This window comes from Molothrus ater, chromosome 1 (assembly GCF_012460135.2).
Source record: "Molothrus ater isolate BHLD 08-10-18 breed brown headed cowbird chromosome 1, BPBGC_Mater_1.1, whole genome shotgun sequence".
Lineage (NCBI taxonomy): Eukaryota > Metazoa > Chordata > Aves > Passeriformes > Icteridae > Molothrus > Molothrus ater.
The window spans coordinates 118729007-118755685 of NC_050478.2; the positions used below are offsets into that span (position 1 = coordinate 118729007).

The 26679-nt window shown below is 36.5% G+C and overlaps 1 protein-coding gene across 1 annotated transcript; it reads right to left on the reverse strand.

The window, feature by feature from the left end:
- Positions 1-303: 303 nt before the first annotated feature.
- On the reverse strand, positions 304-21324 carry PPP1R42 (protein phosphatase 1 regulatory subunit 42). Its single transcript, XM_054517535.1, has 9 exons — positions 21186-21324; positions 20024-20234; positions 18639-18805; positions 18064-18202; positions 15308-15424; positions 10160-10277; positions 8767-8895; positions 7428-7588; positions 304-559 (listed from the first exon to the last, which is right to left on the reverse strand). Exons 2-9 carry the CDS (start codon positions 20150-20152, stop codon positions 527-529), a joined length of 993 nt encoding a protein of 330 aa, XP_054373510.1. The 5' UTR covers positions 20153-20234; positions 21186-21324; the 3' UTR covers positions 304-526.
- Positions 21325-26679: the final 5355 nt, after the last annotated feature.

Here is a 26679-nt window from a genome sequence, read left to right on the forward strand (position 1 = left end):
CTGGAAATGTGAAAAAAGGTGTAGATGTGTGGTTTGGTGTTCACCACACCATGGTTTAATGGTGAATATGGCAGTTTTAGGTTTACAGTTGGACTGCATGATCCTAGAGGTCTTTTTCAACCTTAAAGACTCCATGACTCTGCTGTGAACACGTCTCTGCACAACTGCTGAGTGCCATGTAGGGAAAGAAGCATCTGCTAGGCACTGGCTAAAACCAGTTCATTTCTTCAGGCAGCTTAAGAATTAGGCAACCAGCTTAACCTAGCATGTGCTGATGTTTTTACATGCTTTTGAGACAAAGCGTTGCTTCTAAATTTTTATTAATTTTCCCAATGTTCTTAGAAAGCAGTGTTAAGTTCAGCATACTTCATTTTGTCTGGTTTTGAGATTAAAAAGACACAGGCAACATATCCAAAGGGACACCAGTACCTTTCTTTGTAAGCTTTGAGGGAGAAAAAGGAAAAAGAAAATCAATAATGGCCAAATCTTCACATCCTGTAACTTCTGGCTTTTAAAATTCAAACAATTATGTTGCTGTTGCTTCAGATTCCTCCTCAACCTACATCAGAGAGATCAGAGGAGACAGGTGAGATCTTCATGTCACAGCCCCATGAAAGCGCCTATTGCTCCTGTTGTCATTAACACTTCCTGGGAGCACTCGACATTTCTATAAAAATGATAAGCAATGTTATCAAATGCTGCTGATTAGAAAAAAAGATCTTTAACTGTTGCAAGATTATTGGCTGCTGCAGTGAAAGCCCTTTTGTTTTTCTTCCCAATGACAAACCTGAAACCAGAATATTCTGAATTGACAGAATCTGTCTATTTGGGGTATTGTACATCCCTTTATTACAAAAATGACTTTTTCCATGGACAGAGATGGTATTAATGTTTTTTCCTACATAAATGTGTATCAAATACTTTAATTTTCAAGTCCTATAAGAAAAAAACCTTATTAATAATCAAAGCAATTTCTCATATAAATGAAATCAGATAAGAGTCAGTCTTTTATTCCCAAATATTTTCCTACAAACTAAGTGTAACTGATTATACCCAACTTTACTGGACGTGTAATCAGTGGTTACTATGGCAGTCTAACATATTAACTCTCCAAGAAAGGAAGAGCTTATTGATTAAAAACTCTTTTTGATTTAAAGTATTAGTCTATTACATGGATCATTTCACAGCTGGCTTGAATTTATCTTGGTTTTGATGCAGCAATTAATTCTGCTCAGAATTAAGAGAACAGAAAGATGTAGTCAGTCATTTCTGTAGTGTCTAGTTACAGTGTAGTTTGATTGAAGAGGTAAGGCTTAAATACAACTCTTTTAGCAGTGAATTCCTAGAATTCTTCAAGGCCAAGTGACTTAAAATATCAAAAAAATTCACTGGGGTTTTTTTCCTAGCAAAGTAAAAAGTATTGTTTCCAGTTACAATATATAGCATTTATAATTTTGTGACTGTAAATAATCAGGTTCACATAATTAATCATTTTGCCTCAGAGCTCTGTTAGTCAGGATAGCTACTTTGCACACCACACTGAGATAAAAAATAATAAAAACAGGGAAGAGAGCCTTTCAGTTGCACTTAACTTTTACCAGTTACACTCTGAATACAATCACATAACTATCCCATATTAATAGATCATGTCTGAATCCTCATCCTGAAAAATCAATGGGCACATCTTGAACACTGACAGCTTTCTGGCTATTTTTTCCCCTGTCTATCTTGTCTATCTGAGGACCTTTGAACTGTATGGTTTTAAAGCTGTATCACAGGCAGTGCTGTGTACTGCTTTATACCTGCATATAGAAACAAATAATACAGCATTAGAAAAAAAATAGGATTTTTTCATTGGCTATGGGGTGAAAGTTGAAATATGAGCTTTAGATCAGTAACTCAAACACTGTGTGTTTACATATATTCTGATTATGGTAATAGCATTATCAAGGGAAGGTATTTGGGCAGTGATGTCTATATTTTTTTCTTTTGGTACTTCTAACACAGTGACACACTAACAGTACTGTGGAAGCTCTAAAAGCATCGGAATCTTTACTGGTAAGGCCTGGTCTCACACCCCTTAGGTCCTAGTTTCTGGTGGGGGGAAATTCTACCAACACTAGATGATGACCGATTTAGGAACCACTAAGGTAAATCTGACATATCCAAGTCTTTGCAATGGGATGGGATGCATCCCAAGGTGTTGGAAGTGAACTTGAGGAGGTATGGCTGCTATGAAGGAATTAGTGGTTGCAGTGCTGTCCTCCAAAATGTAGCAGCTCATCTTGCTAGATGAGGGCACAATGACTGTGTTTTCACCTCAGCTTTGTTAAAGCAGCTGCTTTCAACTTTTCGGAGAGGGGAGTGTGCCTACATAATGTGTGACAGGGTACAGGAAGGCAAATATTGAAAGAGTGTTTATATTATTGCACTAAATTAGATTATTGGAACTGACTTCAACAGAATTATACTGAAATGACAGAATTTATTTATGTATTCCTATTCAAGCAGCAGTCTTTATTTAAACCTCAAATTACTTTTTCCAACTCCCATGCAGTTATGTATTTTAAGAACCTAAAAACACAGCATTACTTCTTTAACAATTTTCTAATTAGATTCATATTTTTGTTATTAAAGTGATATTTATAATTTTGTCAGTTGCACAATAAAAAATGTGCAATGCTAATACAGCAGACCAAAAATGTTATGAAGTTTTGAGGTTTTATCTCAACAGTACTGACAACAAAGATTTAAGGATGGGGAAAAACTAAATACTGCATACGGAATGTTTCATTTATCTAGTAACTATTAGGGTGAGCATGTAGACCTGAAAAATAGATAAGCAAAGATCTGAGTTTGCTTTTTGTTTATCATCCTAAAACAGTATTTAATTCCTGATACAGTCTTGATGGACCCAGTTACAAGACACAACTCACACTAACATCACTAAGTAGTCCCCTCTCATTCTGCATTCTGTTTAAAATGTTACTGACTTATGGTTGGACTCAGTGATCTTCCAACCTACAGCATTCTAAATATTCATGTATTTTATGCAGAAGGCTTCAGACAGTCTGGGTTTCAATGTTCTTGAGAGCCTCTGACAGCCTGCAGCCCCAGATGTGCCCTGTAAGTTGCTGACAGGTCACATGTGCCATTTGGTCTTCTAAACATCCAGGAAACAGCCCCTATCTCCTGGCAAAGGGAGCAGACTATTGCAAGCAAATGTGCTGCTGCCAGATTGCCCTGCAAGATCGTGTCTATGCTCTATCTGGTCAGCCAGACACGTAGGAGTATGCACAGTCTAGCTGGCAATCTGCTCACCAGCAAATGTCTGCTTTGAAAGAATGTACTCTTCTCAAGGGCACAGGGGGTCTGTGCACGTGTTCTGCCAGCAAAGTTTAGATCCTTACTCCTCCTTAGCTTTGGGCACAGGCACAGCACAGAGGACTGGAGTGGGGCACAGGAAAAAGGGATGCCTTTTATCACTGCCTTTAGGAAACTGGATGACATGGCAGTGCTAAGTACTACAGTTTTAGCATACAGTAGACCTACTTTTTCTTGTTTTTTTTTTTTTAAATTATCACTATTGGAAGTAGTTTAGACAGAAGACAATGCCATTGTTTGTGTCTTGTATGTTTGTGATGGCAGTTATATTTTTGCTTCTGAACAGAGTATGAATGATCATGGGGAGAATCATCCAGCACCATATTCAGCAAGGATGTAAATATGGATACCAAAAAGACCACTAGGCTGCAGATTACCATATTATTAATTATGTCTCTGCAAAAGTATTTACACTCACTTTTACAGGTAGTGCATATTCTCCACAAAAAAAAAAAAAAAAAGGAAAAAAAAGAGGGAACCAACCACTAAAACTGGCTGAATTGCCTGCTGAGACTTTACATGGGCCACAGTAACCAGAAACTTCTAATACCTGACCTTCATTCAAATGGCTCTGCTTCAGCAATCCTATTTAATTTCAGAACTTCACTTAATCTCTTTATCCTTACACTTTATCTAGCATTGTGGTGACTCCTTTCACATCCCATGTCATGGCTGAATAATTCAACGGCAAGTAAATTCCTTACATTTCTCTTCCACAGCCCTCAGCACTAAATGCTGATTGGTACTTTGTAGACCTCACTAAGAAGATGTTTACATTTTTCCTTCAACACCATCACCAAGGAAGGGCAGTGGGAGGGCTGCTGGAAAAGGCACTCCCTGTCTGTTCCAAGGATGCTCTCAGTGCTGGCCAAGTGCTGCAGCTGGTATCTCTAAGTACTTAATGCACCTAATTCTGAATACATTTGGAGTGCTTGTAAGCTCTTTGCTGCTAAAACCAACTCGAGGGTGCACAGATAAAACTACCCTAGTTTATATCTTAAATCTGTATTTCTCTTTCTCCTGCAGCTAAGACTGAGGATATTTTTTTATTTTTGAATTTTCAGATGTTTGCTGAAATTGATATTCAGTAAGCAAACAAGAATTAGGTCGTCCAGAGGTAACATATTTCCCCACCTCCCTCTCAAATAAGAGAGCTCCATTCTGTAATGCAAAGTGTATGATTGCAAAGCTTATGTTTTGGGTATGCATCATTATAGTATTGGTATCATTTCACCCCAAAAACCTGTCATATAATAGGCTGTAATAATTCTATTTATTATAATGTTAGTTAGATTCATATAAACTAAAGCCCAGTATACATGCAGAACATGCACATTCTTACCTGTTATCAAATATACATTATCCTGTGTAGATTTCAGACCATACACATCACTGCAACTCAGGGCATTGATAAATATTTAATTAATTAAATACAATGTTCATAGAAGCATCTGTCTAAAAAGAGGGAGAACTAACACTGTTCACTGCAAGTTCCTTCCTTTTGGACTACAACTTGAAATATACATGATGTGCATGGTAGCAGCAGAGTGGCTTATGATTAGTTACCACAATCCAGCATATTTATTACATGCTGACTGTATAATTTAAAGATATTTCCACATTGCTAATCCTATAACATACAATGGAGGGACAAAAGGTGACTTTCCCACCACATTCTGAATTGCTGCAAATACCTACCACAATATTTAATTCTATGACTAAGGCAATGTGGGCAGAAATTGCTGGTTACAGATTAAGTTTACAACATCAAAATTTCAACAACTTCTCTACTCAGGGAACATTAATAATATTGTATCCCATAGGAAGGTATTAGGTATCTTTAAAATGGTTAAGTGATTTGGTTTCTTTTAATTACTTCCTGCCAATATCCATAATTTTCTCTGAATGTCCAAAACTAACTTAAAATTCAATACAAAATTGCTATTGTTTTCATATCATCAAAAAGGAAAGATTAATGACATATTTTAGTAATCTAGTAATAAGTGGCTTTTTTCATTGTTCAAGCTACATGAAATCCTCAGTGGATCTTAGATGTACATTAGAAAGGTATTTAATGCCTATTTTTCAGTTGCCAAGGTCAAACATCACCTAGTATGTATAGGGAAAGAGGAAACATCTGTTGGAATAATTTATTTGACTAACACAGAGGTTAGGATTAAAACCCAGTAATTTCTTTGGTCCGATACTGAATTTCAATTAAACAATACAGGTATTTGTTCAGTTTGAAAAAAACTCCTTCCTTTACTTGTGAGCACATTCTTGTATATCCCTAATTAGTGGATCTGGCAAGGGAATGCTATGATTTATCATTTTTTCGTATCTGCATAAGCTCTGAGAATGAATATTTCTATTTTTTGAGGTTTTGGGGTTTTTTTCCCAATATATGTTCTAAAGAATTGACAAAACTTTAAAACTTTGGTTTCTATGGAATTCCTCTACTAACAAGATTAGAATACATCTCAGGATCAGTGATTGCATGTGAAATTGTAAGGTACAGCAACCTTCAGCATCTAAGATAAAAGTCCCATTTTGAAGTTTTTAGAAATACTGAATGCATGTCATCTGACTGCAGTTTCTTCTAACCCTTCTGTGAAATCAGGCTAAAATCTTCTAGATTACCAGTAAAAAAAATCACTTAAATTGTTTAATTTACAAATGTAAATTAATAAAAATATAGACATTTTATTTCAATCAAGTATGGAAGGTGCTCTCTTTGCCTTTCTAGAGTCAAAAGGGATTTCAACAGAGCTGTGATTGTATTAATACTGAGAAAATATTTGCTAAGCAAAGAAGCTCAACAATTGGACAGCTTTTTACCATTGTAAAGCAGAGTCAGAATGCCTTGTCTCAAAGAGAATAGAAGGTCTTACAGGAGAAAAGATATTGTACACACATGTTCCATTCTTTTTTAGGGCTAAAGGGAATGGTAAATGCAAAGCACAGTTTTGCTCAGCCTGGCCAAAAAGACAGGATACTAATAGAGATGACATGCAAGCTGACAGAACACTGAGCATGCGGACAAACCCATCTTACAATTAAAAAATCCCAACATTTATATGTCATGAGTATTAGCCTGTATCCCTCCAAATTTCAGAAGCCTGTACTATTCACTGGAAAATAATAGTGTATAACTATAGTAGTACTAAAAATACTACTTTTTATAATAATGAGTACATTGTTCCTGCAGTTCTTGTTTTTAACTGCTCCACTGCTTTGTGCTTTCTGAGAAAGAAAAAAAGTTTAATAACAGGTACATATTTGACAAATTCAATTTCTCCTTTAGACCAGAATATATCCATTGCCTGTGATGAACAAAAATTATTATTTGAAAGAGAGGAGCTTTGTGATTTGCAATTCTTCTTTCCTTCTCAACAGAAAGGCAGCTATTTTTAATCAGAACAAATAATCAGAATAAAGAAAACTCTAGAATGGAAAGTGGCAAGGTGTCAAAAATAAAGTAGCATTAAATATTGCTCAGTTAAATTGTCAGACATACTAATAAATTTAACTTGAATGCAAAATAGAATACTATATTTACTAATTTAATTACAAAAAAAATGCCCGTGTCAGTTGCATGCATTTATTTATTTTATCAACAGCATTGTATAAATGATGTGGGTTTTTTGTTGGCTAGTTCAGGTGAACTAGCTACAGGTGAAGCTGGAGCATGGCTGTTAGAAGTAAGCTGTAATGATGAAAGCTGATTGTTTCTCCTTCTCCAGATAATTCTATCCACAGCATCACCCTTCACCAATGGTCCTCACACCTCAACTTACTTCTGAGAATTAACTTCAACATTATTTTATCCTTGTGGAAAATGATTACAATTAAATGCGTATGACAGAAACTAGTAACCTTAAAGGTACTGCTATTAGCTAGTCCACTGCTTTGTAACCAGAAACTGAAATCTATTATCCTGTCTTTCAAAGAAATAAAGACAATAAATATAACATGGTTTAAAAAAATTATTTTAGACAAGCAATAACCAACATAACTAAAAGGATCTTGTTTGAGAAACACACCTGAGTTTTCATCTGACTTCTTCTTTCACGGATTCTTGGCAGAGGTTTTCTTTCACCTTTCTGCTTGTGAGCCAAATCTAAAAAATCTGCTTTTTCTTTTTTTTCTTTCACAGAGCAACTGGGGTGAAGAGGAATTGTGAAATTAGGTGCTTCAAAGTCAGCTGCAGAAAACAAACCAAAAAAAAGGGTTAATTCAATATCCCAAGTCAAACCATATATATTCAGTGTAATTGATCACAGGTTCCAACATATCTCATGATAGAAAACAATGTAATGAACCTTAAGGTATAATACCTCAAATTTGAAAACTGAGAACAGAAAACTTTGAATGGAGTTATAGAAGGTGCTGAAAACACTGATGAAGGTGGATATTAAAACAGGTATTCCCGTTCAGGTAGAGTTAATTGAAAGGGAGTAAACTCAATTACATAGCACCTCCTTATATCAGCAGTTATTCAGAAGACCATTTCAGAATCATTGCCTTTTACATATGGCTTCCAAACAATGAGCAGACTCCAACTATTTTAGGGCTGGTGCTGGCATGCAGAGCATCAGCCTTCATCTCTCAAAAATAACATATTAATTTATTTTCTGAAAGCAACAGTGTAAATGCCCCCAATTTTATTTTATAAATGTGGTAATTCAAACCATTTTGAATAATTTCAAGTCAAATGTCTGTATCCAAGTCCTGCAAGACAGCAAGACATGCTGTTAAGTCATTTATGTTTTAACCTGTAGCCAACTCTGTAACAACCACCACCTTCCCACCATTTTTAAAAAACCTCAAAGTTTATTTCAGGTTTTGCTTGAGTTTCAAAACTAATTTGTTTTCCTACTTGAAGAACAGGTTGCCTTTAAACCTCAAAAAGGGTTTAAGGCTATTTTACCTCCCAGCCATTTTTTTTTTCCAAGTTAAAAACTTGGACTTCTGCTAGACATGTATCTTGCAAAGGCCTTTAAAGGACTGACAATATACAGAAATCAAATAAGTATAAGCAAATAGATTTTAAAAGTCTGATATATTTTACGCATATTTATTCTAGAATGCCCAACATTTTTAAAATATGAATGTAAATGTGAATATTTACACAATCAAAATGCACTAGCTACCCCTTTCCATAATTCTGGATGATTGGTTTGTGAGGGGAAAAAAACTATATATGAACTAGTGCTAAAATTAAATTTTATATTTAAAAATCTCCATTTCTACTCAAGTCTTTTGGACTCATCACTGGTACAAGTGTCTTATAAACAATTCTTAGTATATTTATTTTTAGCTGTAATTTTATGATTTCTGTAAGTTTTAAATAAGCATGAAGTAATTGATTAGTTTGCTTACAAAATTCTACATTGGCTGCCTGTTCATCAGTCTTTCTTTCATTGCTTTTTTTTCTGGCAGCTCTGGAGGCTTTCCAATTCATTAAGAAACGTCTTTCCATTTCTTGAATTTCTTTCCCATCCAGGGATTCTGCAAAAGAGAACATTTTCTATGATACAAAGTGAACTAAAGGACTATACAAACTTATAGGTAATGTGTATTGGCTCTATATTAATTCTCTTCAAGTCTTTTTTCCTTTTTCTAGTATTTTGGTAAAGAAAAGAATACCCAATAAAGACTGATATTCATATTCAAGCTGCAAGAGAAAGTTAACATGTCTTAATTACAAAAAAAAAGAATCTACAGTTTTTATAAATTTAAGGGAAATATACATATTTCACATTTGGTTACATGCAAGACTTTCTATAATGTTCCACAGAAAAGTTATGCTCTTACACAGGGTTTAGATAGAAGCAGAAATCCAGGTGGAGAGGGAAACTGCATGTCTCAGCAATTAAGGAATTCTACTGATCATGGAGACACAGTCACACAGATTTGCCTCTCTAAGGTTAACTTTACTCACTTAAGTGCCATAAACCTTATGGTCTATGATTCATTTGTTGCATCTGCATGTTTGAGTCAGCCCAAATGAAATATCTCATGTGCCCACAAATTTAGGTTGCATTAGAACTGTCCTAAGGCACTATTATTTTCATTGTACAGATAGGCTTTTTCTTTTTCTAAATGGCCAATATTTTGTGCTCTGAGAAAAACCAAGTTCTGTAATTATAACTTTAAAAATAATTGCCACATTTATCCAAAAAAAGGAAAAAATTAGCAGATTTTTTTTACTTATTTTTACAGTAGAAATATTTAGATATAGAGGAATCAGTTTCTTCCTTTCATGCTAAAATTTTATGCAAAATAATAATAAAAACTGCACCATAAGTGTTAAGATTAACAAATACACTCTCAACATAAGTGTGAACTGCTTATAAGTTTAAGGATGAATGTTATGACAAATTCAAACACAGTAAGGTGGGATCTGCACAACTGGCACTGTACAACAAAACTGCTTTAGCAACTACTACAAATTGATACAAAATGATCTTTGAAAATCAGTTTCACATCTGGAATATGAACACAAAAAAATGTCTTGTAACAATCTCACCAATCATCTATTATAAAACAAATTATTACTATGACTAATACCAAAAGCTAAGCAAGATAGCTTGTGAAGCTGATTACATAAGCCATTTTAGCTTTCTACATAAATTAAAAGTTCATGATTTGACATAAATATCTATAGCAGTAACTGTGTTTACATGCAGAGTGCTACTCAAGAACAATTAATTTTTCAGTTGTTTCCTAAAAGATTGGGGGTTATGGGTGGGCTATTGATTGAATTTTTTACCTAAAGTCGATGACTGTACTATAATCCTATCCTTGTACTTTGGTTTTTGGCAGATGGGGTTTCCTGTAAGATCTATTCTGCGTAGCTTTGTCCATTTTTTTAATACACCCTCCAAATCCTGCAATTGGAACAACAACAGAACATTGTGATTATGTTTCCCCCTCCAGAGTAAAATTCAACAGTAATGTGATTTGTTCAGCCAGGCCCAAATCCTGCACACAGAAATAACTTCAATGAGACTATTCACATGTATTATGCACATTAAGAATGTGCATTTTCAAACAGAGTGGTTCACAGCATCCCCTGAATATATCAAAATTGCACAGAAGAAACAGTGATGTTGGAAGATGCTGCATTTTTAGGGATACAGTAATGCCAGCTATGGAAAATTACCACTTCAATCTCACTGATAAGCATCCAAGGCCTAGGAACTAGCAATGAAAAAATTTGTATTATACACAATGTCTGTTAGTGCATCCCCAAGGTCTTACAGAGCCCTTAAGAGTATCATTGTGTGGAAGAATAAATACCTTATACAGATAAAGTACAGACTAAAAAAAAAGCTAAAAATCATGCAATCCACAGTGGACTGCCTCTCTCTTTTTATATTATGTAGAACTGTATTTTACAGGAGAAACAGTAATCCCCCCCTACCTAACTGTGGGTGGTCAGTTACAGTATTGGCCTACAAAGTGAAATTAGTGAAATATACCTTTCTCCATCTCTGTTTCTGTCTGCTTACCCAGGGGCAGTATGACCTAGATGAAACTACTCTGTCTTTCAAATACAATAAATCCAAGTTGAAAACATGCAAGCTTTGTCAGATTGCTCCTTTCTACTAGACACCTTACTTTCTGAAATACTTTCTTTCCAAAATTTCATTTAACTTTCACTCTTGACAGGTTTTCCTTGTATGTGTGAAAAGCTGAAGGAGGGATCCAAGACAATAGGTATAAATAGGAGAGAGGATTTATGTTCTAATGTTGTAATAATTTGGAAAATTCTACTGATCATGCTGTGATGGATTCTAAACCACAGAGGGTGTAAAACTTTGTAGCTTGCTGCCAACAAAGAAGTCTCTAGCAATGTAGATTTCTCTTCGCTCCTTCAAATCTAGAAATTTGGTTGGGTAGCACAAGCAGGGAGAATTCTGCTTTTGCTGGCTCATCTCCCGTAGTAGAAAATCCTCTTGGAAATATTCTATCAGTTATATAATACATGTTTAGAAAAATCATGTGGAAGACAAAGTGGCAGCACAGCCTCATACCTCCAAACCATATAATTTTTGGTCTATCTATGATGATGGTGATATCATCTATTGTTATTCAGTGATACAAATGTATTTTTCTAAAACTAGAGAGCAAAAGTCTGGTTCTGTGAGGATCAAGACTGATAAAACAATGCAAGAAACTCTGAGGACTGGTCCACATGAAGAAATGTTAATAATTCTTGTAATGTTATTCAGCAAAGCTTAATCAGTATGTATCAGGATAGCAACATGATAACCCCCACAGTTTAGGTGCTAACACTTAATCACAAACATAATTTAGGGGCAAAATATTTTAGGCTAGACTTACTAAAAAAAAAAATCATTTAGCAAGTATATTTATTTATCCTTACCTAAGCATTCAGATACTATCATTGAAGTCTATAAGGTGTTCTAGATTTCATTAGAAAGAATTTTCCCAAGTAATAGTTTTGCAACACAAAGTTGGCTATGACTGAAACAAAATGTATACAGTTTAACTTTGATGAATGTATACAGAGTCCTGTAGATTTTTGTTAGCTGTTACTTACTTGATAAATGACCCTGAACATGCTTACTCCAGTGTATGTTTATCTAAGAGCACACTAATCCTGTGCTGAAATATGATTACCCTTTCGATACGCTCTAGTTGTTCATTGCCTTCCTGTCTCTAATAAAGTGCTTTCACTTCCCAGCCTTTCAATAAGCTGTACTAAAGGGACCAGACACTCTTGTGGGCAGGCTCCGTTTGATAAATGATCATGTCATGCTATCACTTTGAGGTCTGCTGCAAAATACTGACGAGCAAATTATATTCCATTGGGGAGGGTGGGAGGGGGAAGGGCAAGTGCCTGAGTAGGCAGCTGTAGTGCTGGCAATAACTTTCTTACCAATTAACAGTGGCCATTTAAGAATTGGTATTTGACCAGTATGCTCCAGTTTTTATTGGAAACGTCTAATCCAACTGCCCCAGCCACATCTACAGACAGCCATTTGTCACCAGTTTGATTACCTGTCATAATCTATTTGAGAAAATCTATAATTTTTCTCTTGTTCCTGACTCAATTCTAAAGTGAATGAATTCATCTTTTGTGATATCTCTTGTCATAATCAATACTGGGCAGAGGTTGAATAAATTAAAGAGTTGGAAAATACAGATTTTTTCCAGGAATTTCTAGCTATATTTTTCTCTATCTATCCAAAGACTCACACAACTCATAATATTTCCAAAACTAATGAACTTAAGAAATAAATTATATTCTGGCTTTCTGTAAAAAGGAATAGTTGTGGGGTTTTTGTTAATATACATAGTGTTTTAAAAAATTTCCTTAATTCTAACCCAAGTACACTGCAGTCTAGAAGACCTTGTGATCCTGACTAAAGCAAACCAGAACCTCAATACAATAAATAAATGAAGTAGTGAGCAATAGAAAACAAATAAAAGCCACTTCTATTAAAATCAATTATATTTTGGATAACTGACCTGAGACTTTTTGCATGTGGTAGCTAGTCATAGTTATTTTGCATTAATTCAGAAAAATTACTTGATTTTCATCTGTCTACTGTTCAGACTGAATTATATAAACCTCAGTCAAGTGAAACAAGGTCATATGCCTTGATGTCTGTTAATTATGCTAACAAAGCCCTGTATTAGCCATGACCTTAAATGCTTGAATTTATTGAATTAATTAGTCCTAATTTTTAACTATGCTGAAATCAAAGTGGCATAGGTAAGAAATCAAAGGAATATGGGTTTTCATAATAAAGTGAAAAACCTGAAATTTTAAAATCTAAAATAATTCTACTAAGTACACAAAAGTGAGAAAAGTCTACATAAGATTGTATTTCATGATTTCTTATGCCCTTCCTATCTTCCTCTTTCTCAAAGATTCCATGTTATCCCTGCAGTTCACCAGACCTGCTCAGACACAGGTAGCTCCCCTACAGCTTCTCTTCCCACCAGGTGAAGCACAGCTGGGTACAGAGCTCTCTGACGCTTCCCTGTCATGTGGCACTGCCACGATCTCTGATCATTGCCAGACATTCCTGGGGAAGTTCTTGATGGCAGTGATGGCAAAGCAAGAAAGGGAAAGCAGAGGATATAGTGCTTTTGGCATGAAAAAGAGGTAGACATCAGAGTTTTGATAACAGAGGGGCAAGAGGGAGGAGAAGAGAGGCAGCTCGTGTGGGAATGAAGGAGCCTTTGCTGCATGTAACAAGTTCAGCCAGCAGAACCAATTAAGTGTATAAAACTGTATACCCCTAAAGTCCTTGCAGCTTTCACAGCTGTAGAATAATGTATGCTGTGAAATCATGAAATTCAGGGATGCAAAAAATATTGAAATATACTCAAAACTTCCCTCAGCTATTTCTTTGAACAGTCAGTAGCTGTATAAGATTGTTCTCCTGCTAGATGTCCACTGTGAGCTAAAGCCTTACACAGAGTTAAAACTGACTTTTTAAAAAATACTTTTCATGGCTTACTGCTTTTTTCAACAGTTTGGTTTTTATTTATTTAAGAATTTATATTAGTGATAAGTAGAGACTACCAAAATGCAAGCCCTTAAAACTCAGTAATTGTAGCTGGAAAGTTGAATATCCACCTGCATTACAATGTATGTTAAACACATTTGATATGTTCATTAATTTTACATATCTGCAAAGATATGAATAGAAACACTTTCCCTGTTCCATATATTTCAAAACTTGGAGATTGTTTAGAAAACGCACAGAACAGTCACTGTCAAAATATACTGGAGCTTAGTACAAGTGTAAGGGATAGCAAACTCAAATGCTAATAGTAAAATTTTTCAACAGTTTAGAAATCTTCAGGTCTAACTGGTTTGGGTAAATGTAATTCTGGTTTTCCTGATGATTAAATAATGAAATTTAATAAAGAATAAATAACATATACACAGTTACTGGATAATGCAGTCATTTTGTCCTCTCCCGATTCTGTTTCAGAGGATAGTGGTTTTTCCTCTAAGATACTGAAAATGCTGTCTCCAAACTGGCATCCTCATTCTTAAAATTAATTGGTTCTTTGGCTATGACAATTTTCTTTTAAGATCGTCACAACAGAAGTATATTTTATTTATAAGAAAGAAAGAACCAATATAAATTTTTTTGTAATATGTTTTATTCAGAAATTGATTCCTTTAAAAAAGGGAAGATTTGTGGAGATTGCCTATTTAAAAAAAGCTTTTTGCTATTTTGATGTAACCAACATATTCAATGTGAATTTAATTACTCAGGAAAAGCCTACATGAATTGTATTTTGATGTAAATTCAATCACAACTGCCAGCCAGGACTCGAAATACAAAGCATTATTAGTTCTGTAGTAAAAAAGAAGGGCATAATTCAACATTTTTTAATATTATAGTGTAAAAAAATGAAGAGTCCAAATAGAGTAAATTCATCTAGGTAACTGATAGGTTATGCATACAAAATACTGCAATCTCCTCATTAGTTAAGAGAATTGCCAAATTCTCTCAATAATCTGTTAAAAATATGTTGTGTTCTCAGATGTAATAAGAATAGTTATTTTAATAATTACTAACCAATGAAAGTTAAGTTTACTAAGGAAATAAAATTATTACACAAACCAGAAAATAAAGAGTTTATTTCAATCAAGACTTTGTCTTGGTGATTTCGGTTGCTATTTAAGCCAATTAATTTTAGTATTAATTAATAAAATTATAAATTTTTACACCCTAGGTAAATGTTTCTCCATTTTTACTCTCAGTAAGATTTTTATATGAGAAAAGAGAGCATGCTTGACAAGCCAGATTTAGTAACTGCAGAAGTAAAATTTCTTTTTACTTATATATTTAGTGATAAGGATGAACGTGGCTAATTCCTGAACACCCATACTTAAAATAACAAATATTTACTTTAATACCTCCATATGTTTAAGTCGATTGTCGACTGCTTTAAGATAAGAAAGATTTTCCAAAACTGCCAGTTCTTCTAATTCATCAATGTTGTTATTGCTGATATTCAATACAGACAAAGATTTCTGAAGGAAGAAAAGCAGAAAAATAAACATTTTTTTCATGCCATGTGTGGGTTAAGTTGTAAATTATTACAGAAAATTATCTTAAAATATGAACAAACATATGAAGAAGAAACATGCAAACACCACCTCCACACACCATACAGTTTGTTTTATGGTGGTGTCCCATCTTGTCCTAAAATGTAATTTATTTTGGTTTTGAAGTAAAACCAAAGTAAGATTGTTTCTCAATTATTTCAGAAATTCTTAGTAAATCCAGAATTTTTGGGTTTTTTAAAACACGCTCAAATTCTTTACAGAGTTCTGCAAGTGCTACAAACTCAACTTTTGAAGTATGAAACATACATTGAAACTGACTGCATTTTTATAGAATCATGGAATGGTTTGGGTTGGAAGGGACCTTAAAGATCATTCCAACCCCCTGCCATGAGCAGGGACACCTTCCCCTGGACCAAGTTGTTCAGAGCTCCACCCAGCCTGGCCTTGAACACTTCCAGGGATGGGGCATCCACAACTTCTGTGTGCAATCTGTTCCAGTGCCTCACCACAGTCACAAGCAGAGAATTTCTTCCTAATAGCTGCCTAATCTAAACCTGCCCTTGATCAGCTTCAGGCCATTATCCTGTGTCCTCTCACAACACACCCTTGTAAAAAGTGCCTCTCCAGCTTTCTTATAAGCCCCTTTTAGGTACTGGAATGCTGATATAAGGTGTCCTTGGAACCTTCTCTTCTCTGGGCTGAACAACCCCAACTCCCTCAGCCTGTCTTTATAAGAGAGATGCTCCAGCCCTCTGATCCTCTCTGAGCCCTCTCTGGACTTGCTGCATGGACTTGCATGGACGTCCATGTTCTTCTTATACTGTGGGCCCCAAGACTGCATCTGAACTGCAGAGCTGAAGCCCATATGTGCTACCCACATAGTCTCATTTAACAGCTGGACTACACTGCTTTTCTCTCGGGCTTGATCCTACAAACCTCTTGGTATCCTTACCTCTGATCCTTACCCCTTCTCTGGAACACTACTGAGCCACATATTGCACTTTGCCATTTGTAACAGACAGTAGTTACAGAGATCTTTACATTTTAGATAAAAATCTAAATGTGTTTTAGTTGTTTATCCTGGGAAATACTAATGTAGTTTCACATAAAAGGAAAAAGTTTATATGTCTAGAAAATGACAAGGGACTCCTAATCCAATGAGTTTAGAATTATACAAGAAATAAGATTTACCATGATTTGGAAAAATCTCTATTTCAGCAGTTTATACAGTTTATACTTCAAAAATTTGACCAAAACCTACATTGCAGATGGAAATTACCAGTATCATCCTGATAAAAACACAGTTCATAAATTTAATCTTCTCAGTCAGATTCATGACATTGTCATCATCCAAACATTTGCCTGTGGTACACACAGAGCTATACAGCCTCATGATTTTATCTCTTTTATCTCTGACACCATTAAAAGAGCCAGAAACAGATTAAGAAGTAAAAAGCAATGCCTTAAAAAGGCTCCAAACACTTAGCACTTAAAGGATAAAAGAGAACATTTTTGCATTTAGCCTCCACAAAAGATATTGCATCATCAAGAATGCAAAGTTGTTTCATAGAAAACAAAAAACAAACCCAAACCAACACATCAAAAGGCCTTAAAAGCCACAAAGAACAAAATCTAGACCAGGCTGCTAAAAAACATGGAAAATTTATTATACATTATTATCCTGGGAAGATTACCGCTGTAAAACTTCCCTTTACTTTGATAATTTCTCCAATATAGAATGAACAAAGTACAAATGCTCTCACAGTAATGACTCATCTCTATTAAAGAAAAACAGCAATGCATGTCTTGGATTACATAATCTCAAAACAGGAAAAAATAGAACTAGGTCAAATATTTATGACATACATGTAAACAAAAGAACTCACTTTTTAGTGAGTTTTCCATCTTCACAAAAAAAGGCTTATCAAGCCCTGACTACACTATGGGAGATACAGCAAGAGGAATTTTTATAGTACAGAACTACATCCATTAGCAAATAAATCCTACTTTTTAACCTTTTCAACTATATGTTTTATGAGCAATTAACATGTTGAAAGACAACTTCAAAGAGATTTCCTGAACTCTTGACATAACACAACATAGAAGAACTGCAGAACTAAAACTGAATGCTTTTGATTGTGTTGTTCTTAATATCCAGGAAGAAAAATCTGTTTGTGCCCTTTTTTTCCATTCCATTTTTCTACAGAAATACAAAAGGCAATAAATAAACAACTATACCAATCAAATTACTGAAATATCAACAAACTAATTCACTACAAATGAAACAGACTAAGAAAACTAAGTGATGAATTCCAACCCCTTTTTTAGTTAATTCACATTCTGTTGGTATAGGGCATCCACATACTTCCTTATTTCCTCTCTCTCTTGATTCTCATTTTCATTCTTCATAAAGAAAAAAAGATGAAGTAAACTTTCAGGGACACCTTATAAGAGAATTAGGGTGGGAGTCTCTTGGTAGAATTTCAAATAATGCCACCAGTTGGCAAAGGAGGAAAACACAGAATGATCAACTCATAATAATTTCTCCTAAAAATACTGATCTCCTGATAATTGGCTCATTGTAATTCTCAAGATATACTTACTGCCAGGGAGTTAAGAGATACTGGATCAAACAGAAGCTTTTCACCAGGACGGAGATGTTGACTTTCAATATGTAGCTCCCGCAGTTCTCCTACTTTATCCAAACCCTCTACTACAGTGATATAGTTGCCTCCTAAATACCTACAGAACAGAACACAAAATAGATTTAATATCCTTTGAAAGTAAGAGCAAACACAAGGCTTCAATATATAGAGAAAAATATTTTCCAAGCATTATTGAATAATACTTGGAAATTATGATAGCTAAAGTAAATAACCTAGCACACAAGTAGAATATACACTTAACTGATTCAAGCAGTTTTTTGCAGTTTTATCTACTGCTATTTTTATTAGTATTACTAGACTGAAAAAATAAAATCATTTAAATGCAAATATATGTCAAGATGATATTACTTTTATCACAGAACATCTCATAAAAAACCAATAAGCAATGACTTCTATTTGAAAAGCAAATTTTAAGAGCTGAAAGGACTTTAATGATGCATAATTTTAAAAATTTCTTAAGTGTCATGACTATTCTTTTTACTAGTGAAGTAAATACATTATTTTCAACTTACAGTTTTTCAAGTTTTTTCAGTGGTGAGAGATTTTCTATACTTGAAATACGATTGTTCTGAAGGTAAAGGTGCGTTATGTTTGAAGCAAAGTCCAAGTTCTGGATTTGGTTGATTTGGTTATCATATAAATACAGAACTCTCAGATTTTTACAAAAAGAGAGGTCACCCTAAAATAAACAATAAAATGCTACTTAACATTCAGTCACTGCCTGCTTCTGGAAGCTATTGATTGTTCTTATATTTAAGTTCTGATGCATAATTTATAAATTTTCACATTTAGTAAACATTTCATAAAACTATTTTTCCTAGAAAACCAGAGTTATTATATATTGTCAGTTATCTACAGGTTGAAAGTCAGTTATCTAAAGACTGAAATCTGTCATTACCATTTTGCCCTACAGAATCTGAGGACTACAGACATCACCAGCAAATACACCACCATCCAGTGTGACTTCATTCCCTTCCCTGTCTTCATCAGATGGATTTCAGAAAAGCACAATTCTTTGTGTAGTTGTCTCCATTAAACTGCACTGATGTAACTGGAAACCAGTTCTTGGCAAAGAATTATTGGTTTTTACAAAACCTTGCACTTCAATCTGTTTTAATATGTTTCTGAACTCAAGTTTACACTCAAATGTTGAGTTTCTTTGAACATTTTCCTATGAAACAACTAAAAGACCACTCTCCATGAAGGTTTCTGTAAAACTTTGCTGTGGCAGCTGATGAAGCAGACCCCATCACATGGACTGATCCAATTATTAACTTGCTATGGCTGTGCATAGGAGTGGGCTGAATAAACCTGTTTGTTTGCAGCATCTGTTCACACAGAACAATTTCTTGACTGAAATTACACTTTTAGAGCAGGAATTGAAATTCAACAATGCAGTTGTTCAGGGCTCAGCAGTTTCAAAACTTACTCAGTATCTTGAGGGGATCTGAATTAACTCAGAACTTATTGAAACCTGTATACATTTCCTATTATTAAACTCAGAGGAAGGAGGACTGGGTTAGGTTTGCAGGTTTAGTCTTTGAAAACGAAAAGCTCATGGATTATTTTTTAAATGAGTAAGCCCCAGGGAGCAATTAAAAAAAAAAAAAAATATATTTTTAACCTGGCTAATTTGAAAAAGCCACTACACCAGTCCTAATTTGTTAACTTCACTTGGGTTATTTCCTGTTCCTGAACTCTCCTTTCCTTTCTCAGACTTCCTCTGAAATTTAAGGAATAAATCACAGATAGACTGAAAGATTATGCTGTGAGTTAACAAATTTGTAAAACTTGGCTTTCCATGTTTATCTCTCCAACAATGAACACCTCATCTTAAGAGTAACTACAAAACATTAGAGTAGCCAGCTTAAAAAGAATAATAAAAAATAAATCTTACAATTGAATCTATATTTTTATCTGATAAATTCAGATGAGTTAATTTTTGCACATACTGTCCAAAATCCTCTTCACTACGGTTCTTGTGACCAGCATTTTTAGCAATTAGGTCCATTGTTAGTCGAACCATAGTTCTGTAATAGGTCAAGCTTCTCTACTGCTTCTTTTAATACTGTATTCCACGTGCTCTTCTAAGGAGTATTAAAGAATGCCTTAAAAACAAAAAGGAAAATGTTATGTTACTTGTATCCCAGATCTTCAACAAAGCTTTCATGTGTACTTCAAATCTGACATAACCTCACCAACACTCTTTTCATTTACAGTGATACTATGTTGCTTATAAAATCCTACCCCTTTATTGCTGATATTTTATCAAGTTTTTGGTGTATTAATAAATATTTAAAACAATTTTTCTATTTGATTTGTTGATTCAGTTCGCTTAAGAATATTATATCCTAGTTTTTTGTCTTTTTCACATAGAAATATGAGCACAATGCTCCACAGCAGGCATAATTCTCATACATAGAAGCTAGTTAATGGAAGCTCATAATCTGATTATAAATTAGAAAATACAGGAGACTCTGTTTCAGGTTTTACAGCTTGTGAGAGGTGGTATTAAACTAGAGAACTCTTTATATATCTGCACAGCATTTTTGTCATGCACACAACTGCATGTTCTGCACAGTCAAAAACTGTGAGTTTTTCCCACTAAGGCATATTATAGAGGCTCTCACAATACCAATTTTTTTTTCCAAACTCCGGCTCATATAAGTGAGCTTATAAATGACAGAATGGGGGAGAGGGAAGAAGGCAAGTGGCTAATATTGAACGGGAGGCATAAACAATCTGGGGATAAAGATACCCTAATGGATATAACTTAATGACTCAGAATAGAAAGGCCACCTGCTTAGCCAGTGTGAAAACCACCAATCGTTTTAAAAACTTTCAAAGTTTGATAGTAATAAAATGGTTATAAAAATAGTAATACAATTAGAGTAATAATAATTTGGACAATTTGAATTAGGACAATATGAGACAATAGAGACAAAGAGTTATGGACATCCGGGTACCTTTTTCTGGGCAGCATGAGCCCGAAAAAGGACCCCCGTTAACAAAAGATTAGCCCTTAAAAGCAATAAATAGCCTGTTGCATATTCATACACCTCATACATGATGCATAAATTCCATTCAAAGACAGGATTCTGTCTGGTCATCGTCAGCTTCTTCCTCTGAATCCCAACAGCGCCTTCGAGGCGGGAAGAAGTTCATTTCTTCTGATAAGAGGACAATAAATTCTTTTTCTCTGAAAGATTTAGGTGTCCTGTGGCTGTTATTTCGCTGCAAGACCTCTCTTTTAAAAAAGAGTATCCTACACATCATAGTTTCTATTTTAACTTTTTTTTTTATACCCCAGAACCAGATTTAACACACTACTTCAGAGAATTAATACAGTATAACTTTCTAACACAACACATATAATATTAATATTAATTTTAATATTTGCGAAAAGCCAGTCATAAAATATGCATTTTTCACAGTCAGTAAATATACCTTTGTATAGTATGTATTATACCTTATACACAAAAGCCCTACATTAGTGTATCAGAACAACTGAGGAGACAGCAAAAAGGATCCCAGTGCTAAACCTCGCATAGAGAATCCTCTCTGCCAGCATTACAATTAGGAGAAACTGAAGAAAAGCCAAGATCGAGGCTATGAAGGCAGAAGAAACTTCCTTTCCCAGTAAACAAATCTGAAGCTCAGTAGCTCTCCTTTATCCATACGGGATTTGCTTTTGTCTTTTATTTTTAAAAGTGAGGATGAAGAAGAGCTGAAAGGACATTGTGGGTTGCCTGTTTTTCTACTGTGAGTTTCTTGCTTTTTATTTAAAAAACACTTTTCAGAGCCCCTTCTCAGACCTTTTTCCAAACCCAGCAGAATAAGCGAGGGGCAGCCGGGCAGGTCTCCCCTCCCTCGGTTCCCCAGCTCCTTCCTACCTACAGCCGCACGATTTCACACCGCCCTCCCCGTCCCGCGGCCCCCGCCACCCAGCGCCTCCCAGCACGGCGGGTGGGAAGGCGGCTCTGATGGCGGAATCGGGCCGAGACCCGCTCCAGGCTCCTTCCCGGTAGGAAGCGGCTCCGGCTCCGGCTCCGGCTCCGCTCTCCCCTCAGCTCCCGGCCCGCGCGCGCCACCCGCTCCTGGTTGCCGCGGCAACCGCACGCCAGCGGCCGAGGGGCGAGGCGCTCCTCTACCGGCTGCGGCGCGCGCCCCGCGGACCAATCAGCGCCGAGGAAAGAGGGAGAAGGGGCGGGGCCTTTCTGCACACCCGGCTTGGCGCGGGCCGGCAGCGCTGGCGGCCATGTTGGGGGAGGTGGGGAATGTCCCAGCAAGGGTAATCGGGTCCCGGTCCTGCACGGGGCACCTCAAAAGTTACACCTTGTGCCTGGGAAAAACGCGTATTTTATGATTGGCTCTTCGCAAATATTAAAATGAATATTATATGTTTTGTGTTAGAAAGTTATGCTGTATTAATTCTCTTGAGTAGTGTGTTAAATATAGCTTTAGGTTGTAACAAAATGTTGTAATATATGCTAGAAATAATTCATACTATAAAAGAATGTATTTTATAAAGATCGTGAAATCCAAACGAGTCTCTGACCACAAGCAGCCTGAGGGATGGATGTCTCTTCAAACTCCGAAATTCCTGGAGTCGGCTGGATGGCTGGATAACGATTGGCATTTTAGCCCAAGAATAGACAGCACCCAAGCAATGATCACCGGTATCTCGAGTCATCGGGAAACCGTGATAACATCGATTAAGATAGCCGAAGTGCCAGAAAGATACATGTGAATACGCGACTTCCCGGAGTTCATCAACGCCAGGAAACGGCCTTTGTCCAGCTCTGCAGAGTGAAAGAACCAACTATGAATATGCAGAGTTACAAAAGAAACTTGACTCCTTTGCCTCGGGCATAATGAACTGTATAAAACATCCCCACTAGAAGCGGCTCTTGTGAACGAGGGGGAATTCGATGTGATAGAGGTCGGATCCAGGTTCACCCAGCGCCGATCCCGGGCTCGACGCTGTCTCTCTGGCTGTGGTGGTTTTGAGGAACCGTATTTTGGTCGCGGAAAAAGATAAATAAATCTTTTAGCATTTTTGATAATTTGTCTTTCGATTGATCATTTATAACAAAATGTTAAAATAGAAACTATGCTATGTAGGATACTTTTTTTTTCTAAAGAAAGGACTTGCACAGAGATAGCAGTCGCAGGACACCTAAATCTTTCAGAGAAAGAGAATTTATTGCTCCATTATCAGGAGAAATTACCTTCTGCCCACCTCTCTAAGGCAGAATGACGCCGTTAGGATTCAGAGGAATAAGTTCATGATGACCAGACAGAATCCCGTGTTTGGATGGAATTTATGCATCATGTATGAGATGTATGAATATGCAACAGGTTATTGTTTTTAAGGGTTAATCCTCTGTTAACAGGTGTCCTTTTTCTGCTGCACAGAAAAAGATACCCGGACGTCCGTAACTCTTTGTTTCTATTGTCTCATATTGTCCTAATTCAAATTGTCCAAGTTATTGTTACTCTAATTGTATTACTATTTTTATAACCATTTTATTACTATTAAACTTTTAAAATTTTAAAAACAAGTGATTGGCATTTTTCACATGCCTGAGTGCATTGCTCTGATGCTTCTCGAACTCTTATTACCCTTGGTGTTGTGACCACTTCCCCAGAGAGCCTGTTCCAGGGCCCAACCGCCCTCTGGTTGGAAAACATTTTCCTCATAACCAACCTAATCCTCTTCTGACACAACTTTGGGCCATTCCCTGGAGTCCTGTCACTGGATGCCATAGAGAAGAGATCAGTGCATGACCTTGCACCTTCCCCCATGAGGAAATAGTGAACTGCAATGAGGTCTCCCCTCAGTGTCCTCCAAGCTGAACAGGAAAGGTGACCTCAGCCGCTCCTCATACAGCTTCTTCTGCAGGCCCTTCACTATCCTCCCTGCCCTCCTTTGGACCCTCTGTAACAGCTTCATGTCATTTTTATACTGTTGTACCCACAACTGCACACAGGACTGTTGCAAAATGTGGATTACGTAAAAACTTTTTAAAGTATGTTATTTCATGTTTGATCTTTGTATACTTTCAAGTTCAATCAACAAGGGAGGTTTAACTCGTGAAACAGCAGCTAACAAGCAAACTCTAAGTAATATCTGTGATATCTATGATATCTAGAAGAACAAATTACTTGTTTGTAGAATTACCTTGTTAAAGTTTAGGGCTTGACATGCTTCAATGATCTGAGACCAAGGGGGAGGTTAACAAAGCTTGGGAAAAAGGATCCCGACTGATACTGGACACAAAGAATGCAGAATTTATGACCTACACAGATATCTGGTAGAACTCTGAAGATAAGAGAATAACTAATAACAGCTCCAACTGAGTGAAAGGTAATTCCAGCAGGGGGAGATCTGCAACTTCCAACTCAGAGACCACTGACCCAAAAGAAGAGAAAGATTGGGCATGTGGGCATGTGGACTAATTAGCAAAAGAAGCAAGAGAATTGTTAGCCAATAGTAGAATATTAATTCATAATTAATTCATAGGAAACTATGTAACTATTGGCCAATGAACACTAATTCCTTTATTTGCTAAATTGTATAAATTGTAAAATGTTTTGGTAGTTTGTGTGCTTGATTTGTGGAATTCCACCAGGCACTCGGGCTTGTGCAATTTGGAAATAAATAATCAATTGCACTCAGGCTTGTGCAATTTGGAAATAAATAATCAATGCCCTTCTGAAGTGTGTTATTATTGGCTTGTTGCACACCGAGTAATAAGTACAGTTTTTGTGGACAATAGCACTCAAGGTGAGGCTGCCCCAGAGCAGAGCAGAACAATTCCCTCCCTTGCCTAATGCTGTGCCTGATGCACCCCAGGGCAGGGTTGGCCCTCCTAGCTGCCGGGGCACTGCTGACTCACATTCAGCTTTCTTCAGCCAGGATCCCCAGGTCCCTTTCTGTGGCATTGCTTTCTAGCCTCTCATTCCCGGTCTGTACGTACGTCCAGGGTAGCCCATCCCAGGTGTAGAATCTAGAACTTGCCCTTGTTAAACCCCCTGCTGTTGGTGATTGTCCAGCTCTCTAATTTGTCCCAGAAGAAATCTTTGAAACCTGCTAATGCAAATGGACTTTGAACAACATCCCCCATGCTGCCCACCCCTACAAAGAGCTCTTTGTCTTATTAATGTCTTAATAAGGCTATCTGTTTTTAAATCTTGTTAACCAGCAGTTTTTCTGTTTGGTGTTGCCTCTTCTTCCTCCATGCCAGACTTTTTTTGTGAGCATAGACTACTGGCAAAACCAAGATCATATGCTTCCTTTTCCTCATGCTTGAATTGGAGAAGTTAATGGTTTTATAAATGGAGTGAATATTGTATTCGACAGTAAAGTTCTACGAAGAAAAAAAACAAACAACATGTTAGCAAATGTTTAATTAATTTTTTTTATGGTGCAACATTATTCCAGTGTGGGTTGGTTGGTTGTTTGTTTTGTTTTGTTTAATCAATTATATCACACTTTTTAGTATGATAATTAGTTGCTGATGACACAAAAGTGGGAAGAGTGGCTGATACTCCAGTGGGTTGTGCTGCCATGAGGAAGGACTTCAACAGGCTGGAGAAATGAGCCAAGGGGAGCCCAAAAAAGTTCATCAAGGGAAAGTGCAAAGCCTGGCCCATGGGGAGGAACAGCCCCAGGCACCAGCAAAGACCAGCTGGAAAGCAGCTTGGCAGAAAATGACATGGAGGTCCTGGTGGACACCAGACTGTCCAGTGTAGCAGCAAGGAAAGCAAACGGTATCCTGGGCTGCCTTAGAGGAATATTGCCGATTGTAGAAGAAGATCCTGCCCTTTTTATTCAGCAGTGCTGAGGCCACACCCTGGAGTGCCAGTGTCTGGCTCTGAGCTCTTCAGTACAAGACAGGGACATACCAGAGAGAGACCAGCTGAGGGCTGTAAAGATGACTGAAGCATCTCTCTTTTAAGGAGTAGTTGAGAGTGCTGGGACTGTCCAGTCTGGAGAAGGTTCAGGGTGTTTTCTTCCAATGAAACTGAGATTATGACTTCATTTCTCTTACAGGAAAAATGACACAAAATGTGGTTAGGAACAGACGTGTTTTATTGTGTAAAATATGTCTGAAATAACTTGGTCCAATTAATTTCAATTTGGGTTTTATGTTTTCAAAGGTAGAAAATATAAGATTCTAAAAAACATGGAGCAGAGCAAATAGGGGAATGGGGGTTGTGGGGACTGTCACTCCTTCCTGCTTTGGAGAAGCTTTTATACACTGTTGTCTGTTCTAGCATGGGCTTCCCACAGAGTCAAAAACCTCCTTCAGGCACATCCAGAGGTGTCTGCCTGCTCCACTGCAGACTTCCATGGGCTGCAGGGCCACATCTTGACTCACCATGGTCTTGGCTATGGACTGCAGGGGAATCTCTGCCCTCGTGCCTGGTGTTCCTCCTCCTCCTCCTCCATCTTCTCCTTCTTCTCTGACCTGGGGCTCTGCAGAACTGTTTCTCTTCCATATTCTCACTTCTGTTTTCTAGCTGCTAGTGTTGCACAAGTTTCTC

Bases quoted from the DNA above. Each gene is read 5' to 3' on its own strand.
- PPP1R42 (XM_054517535.1), bottom strand. From the start codon at position 20,152: ATGGTTCGACTAACAATGGACCTAATTGCTAAAAATGCTGGTCACAAG. The intron at 18,203-18,638 runs GTAAGTTGAAAA...TCTGTTCTGTAG, and splicing joins CTGAAAAAACTTGAAAAACT to GTATTTAGGAGGCAACTATA. The intron at 15,425-18,063 runs GTAAGTATATCT...TTCTTCCTTCAG, and splicing joins TATCTCTTAACTCCCTGGCA to AAATCTTTGTCTGTATTGAA.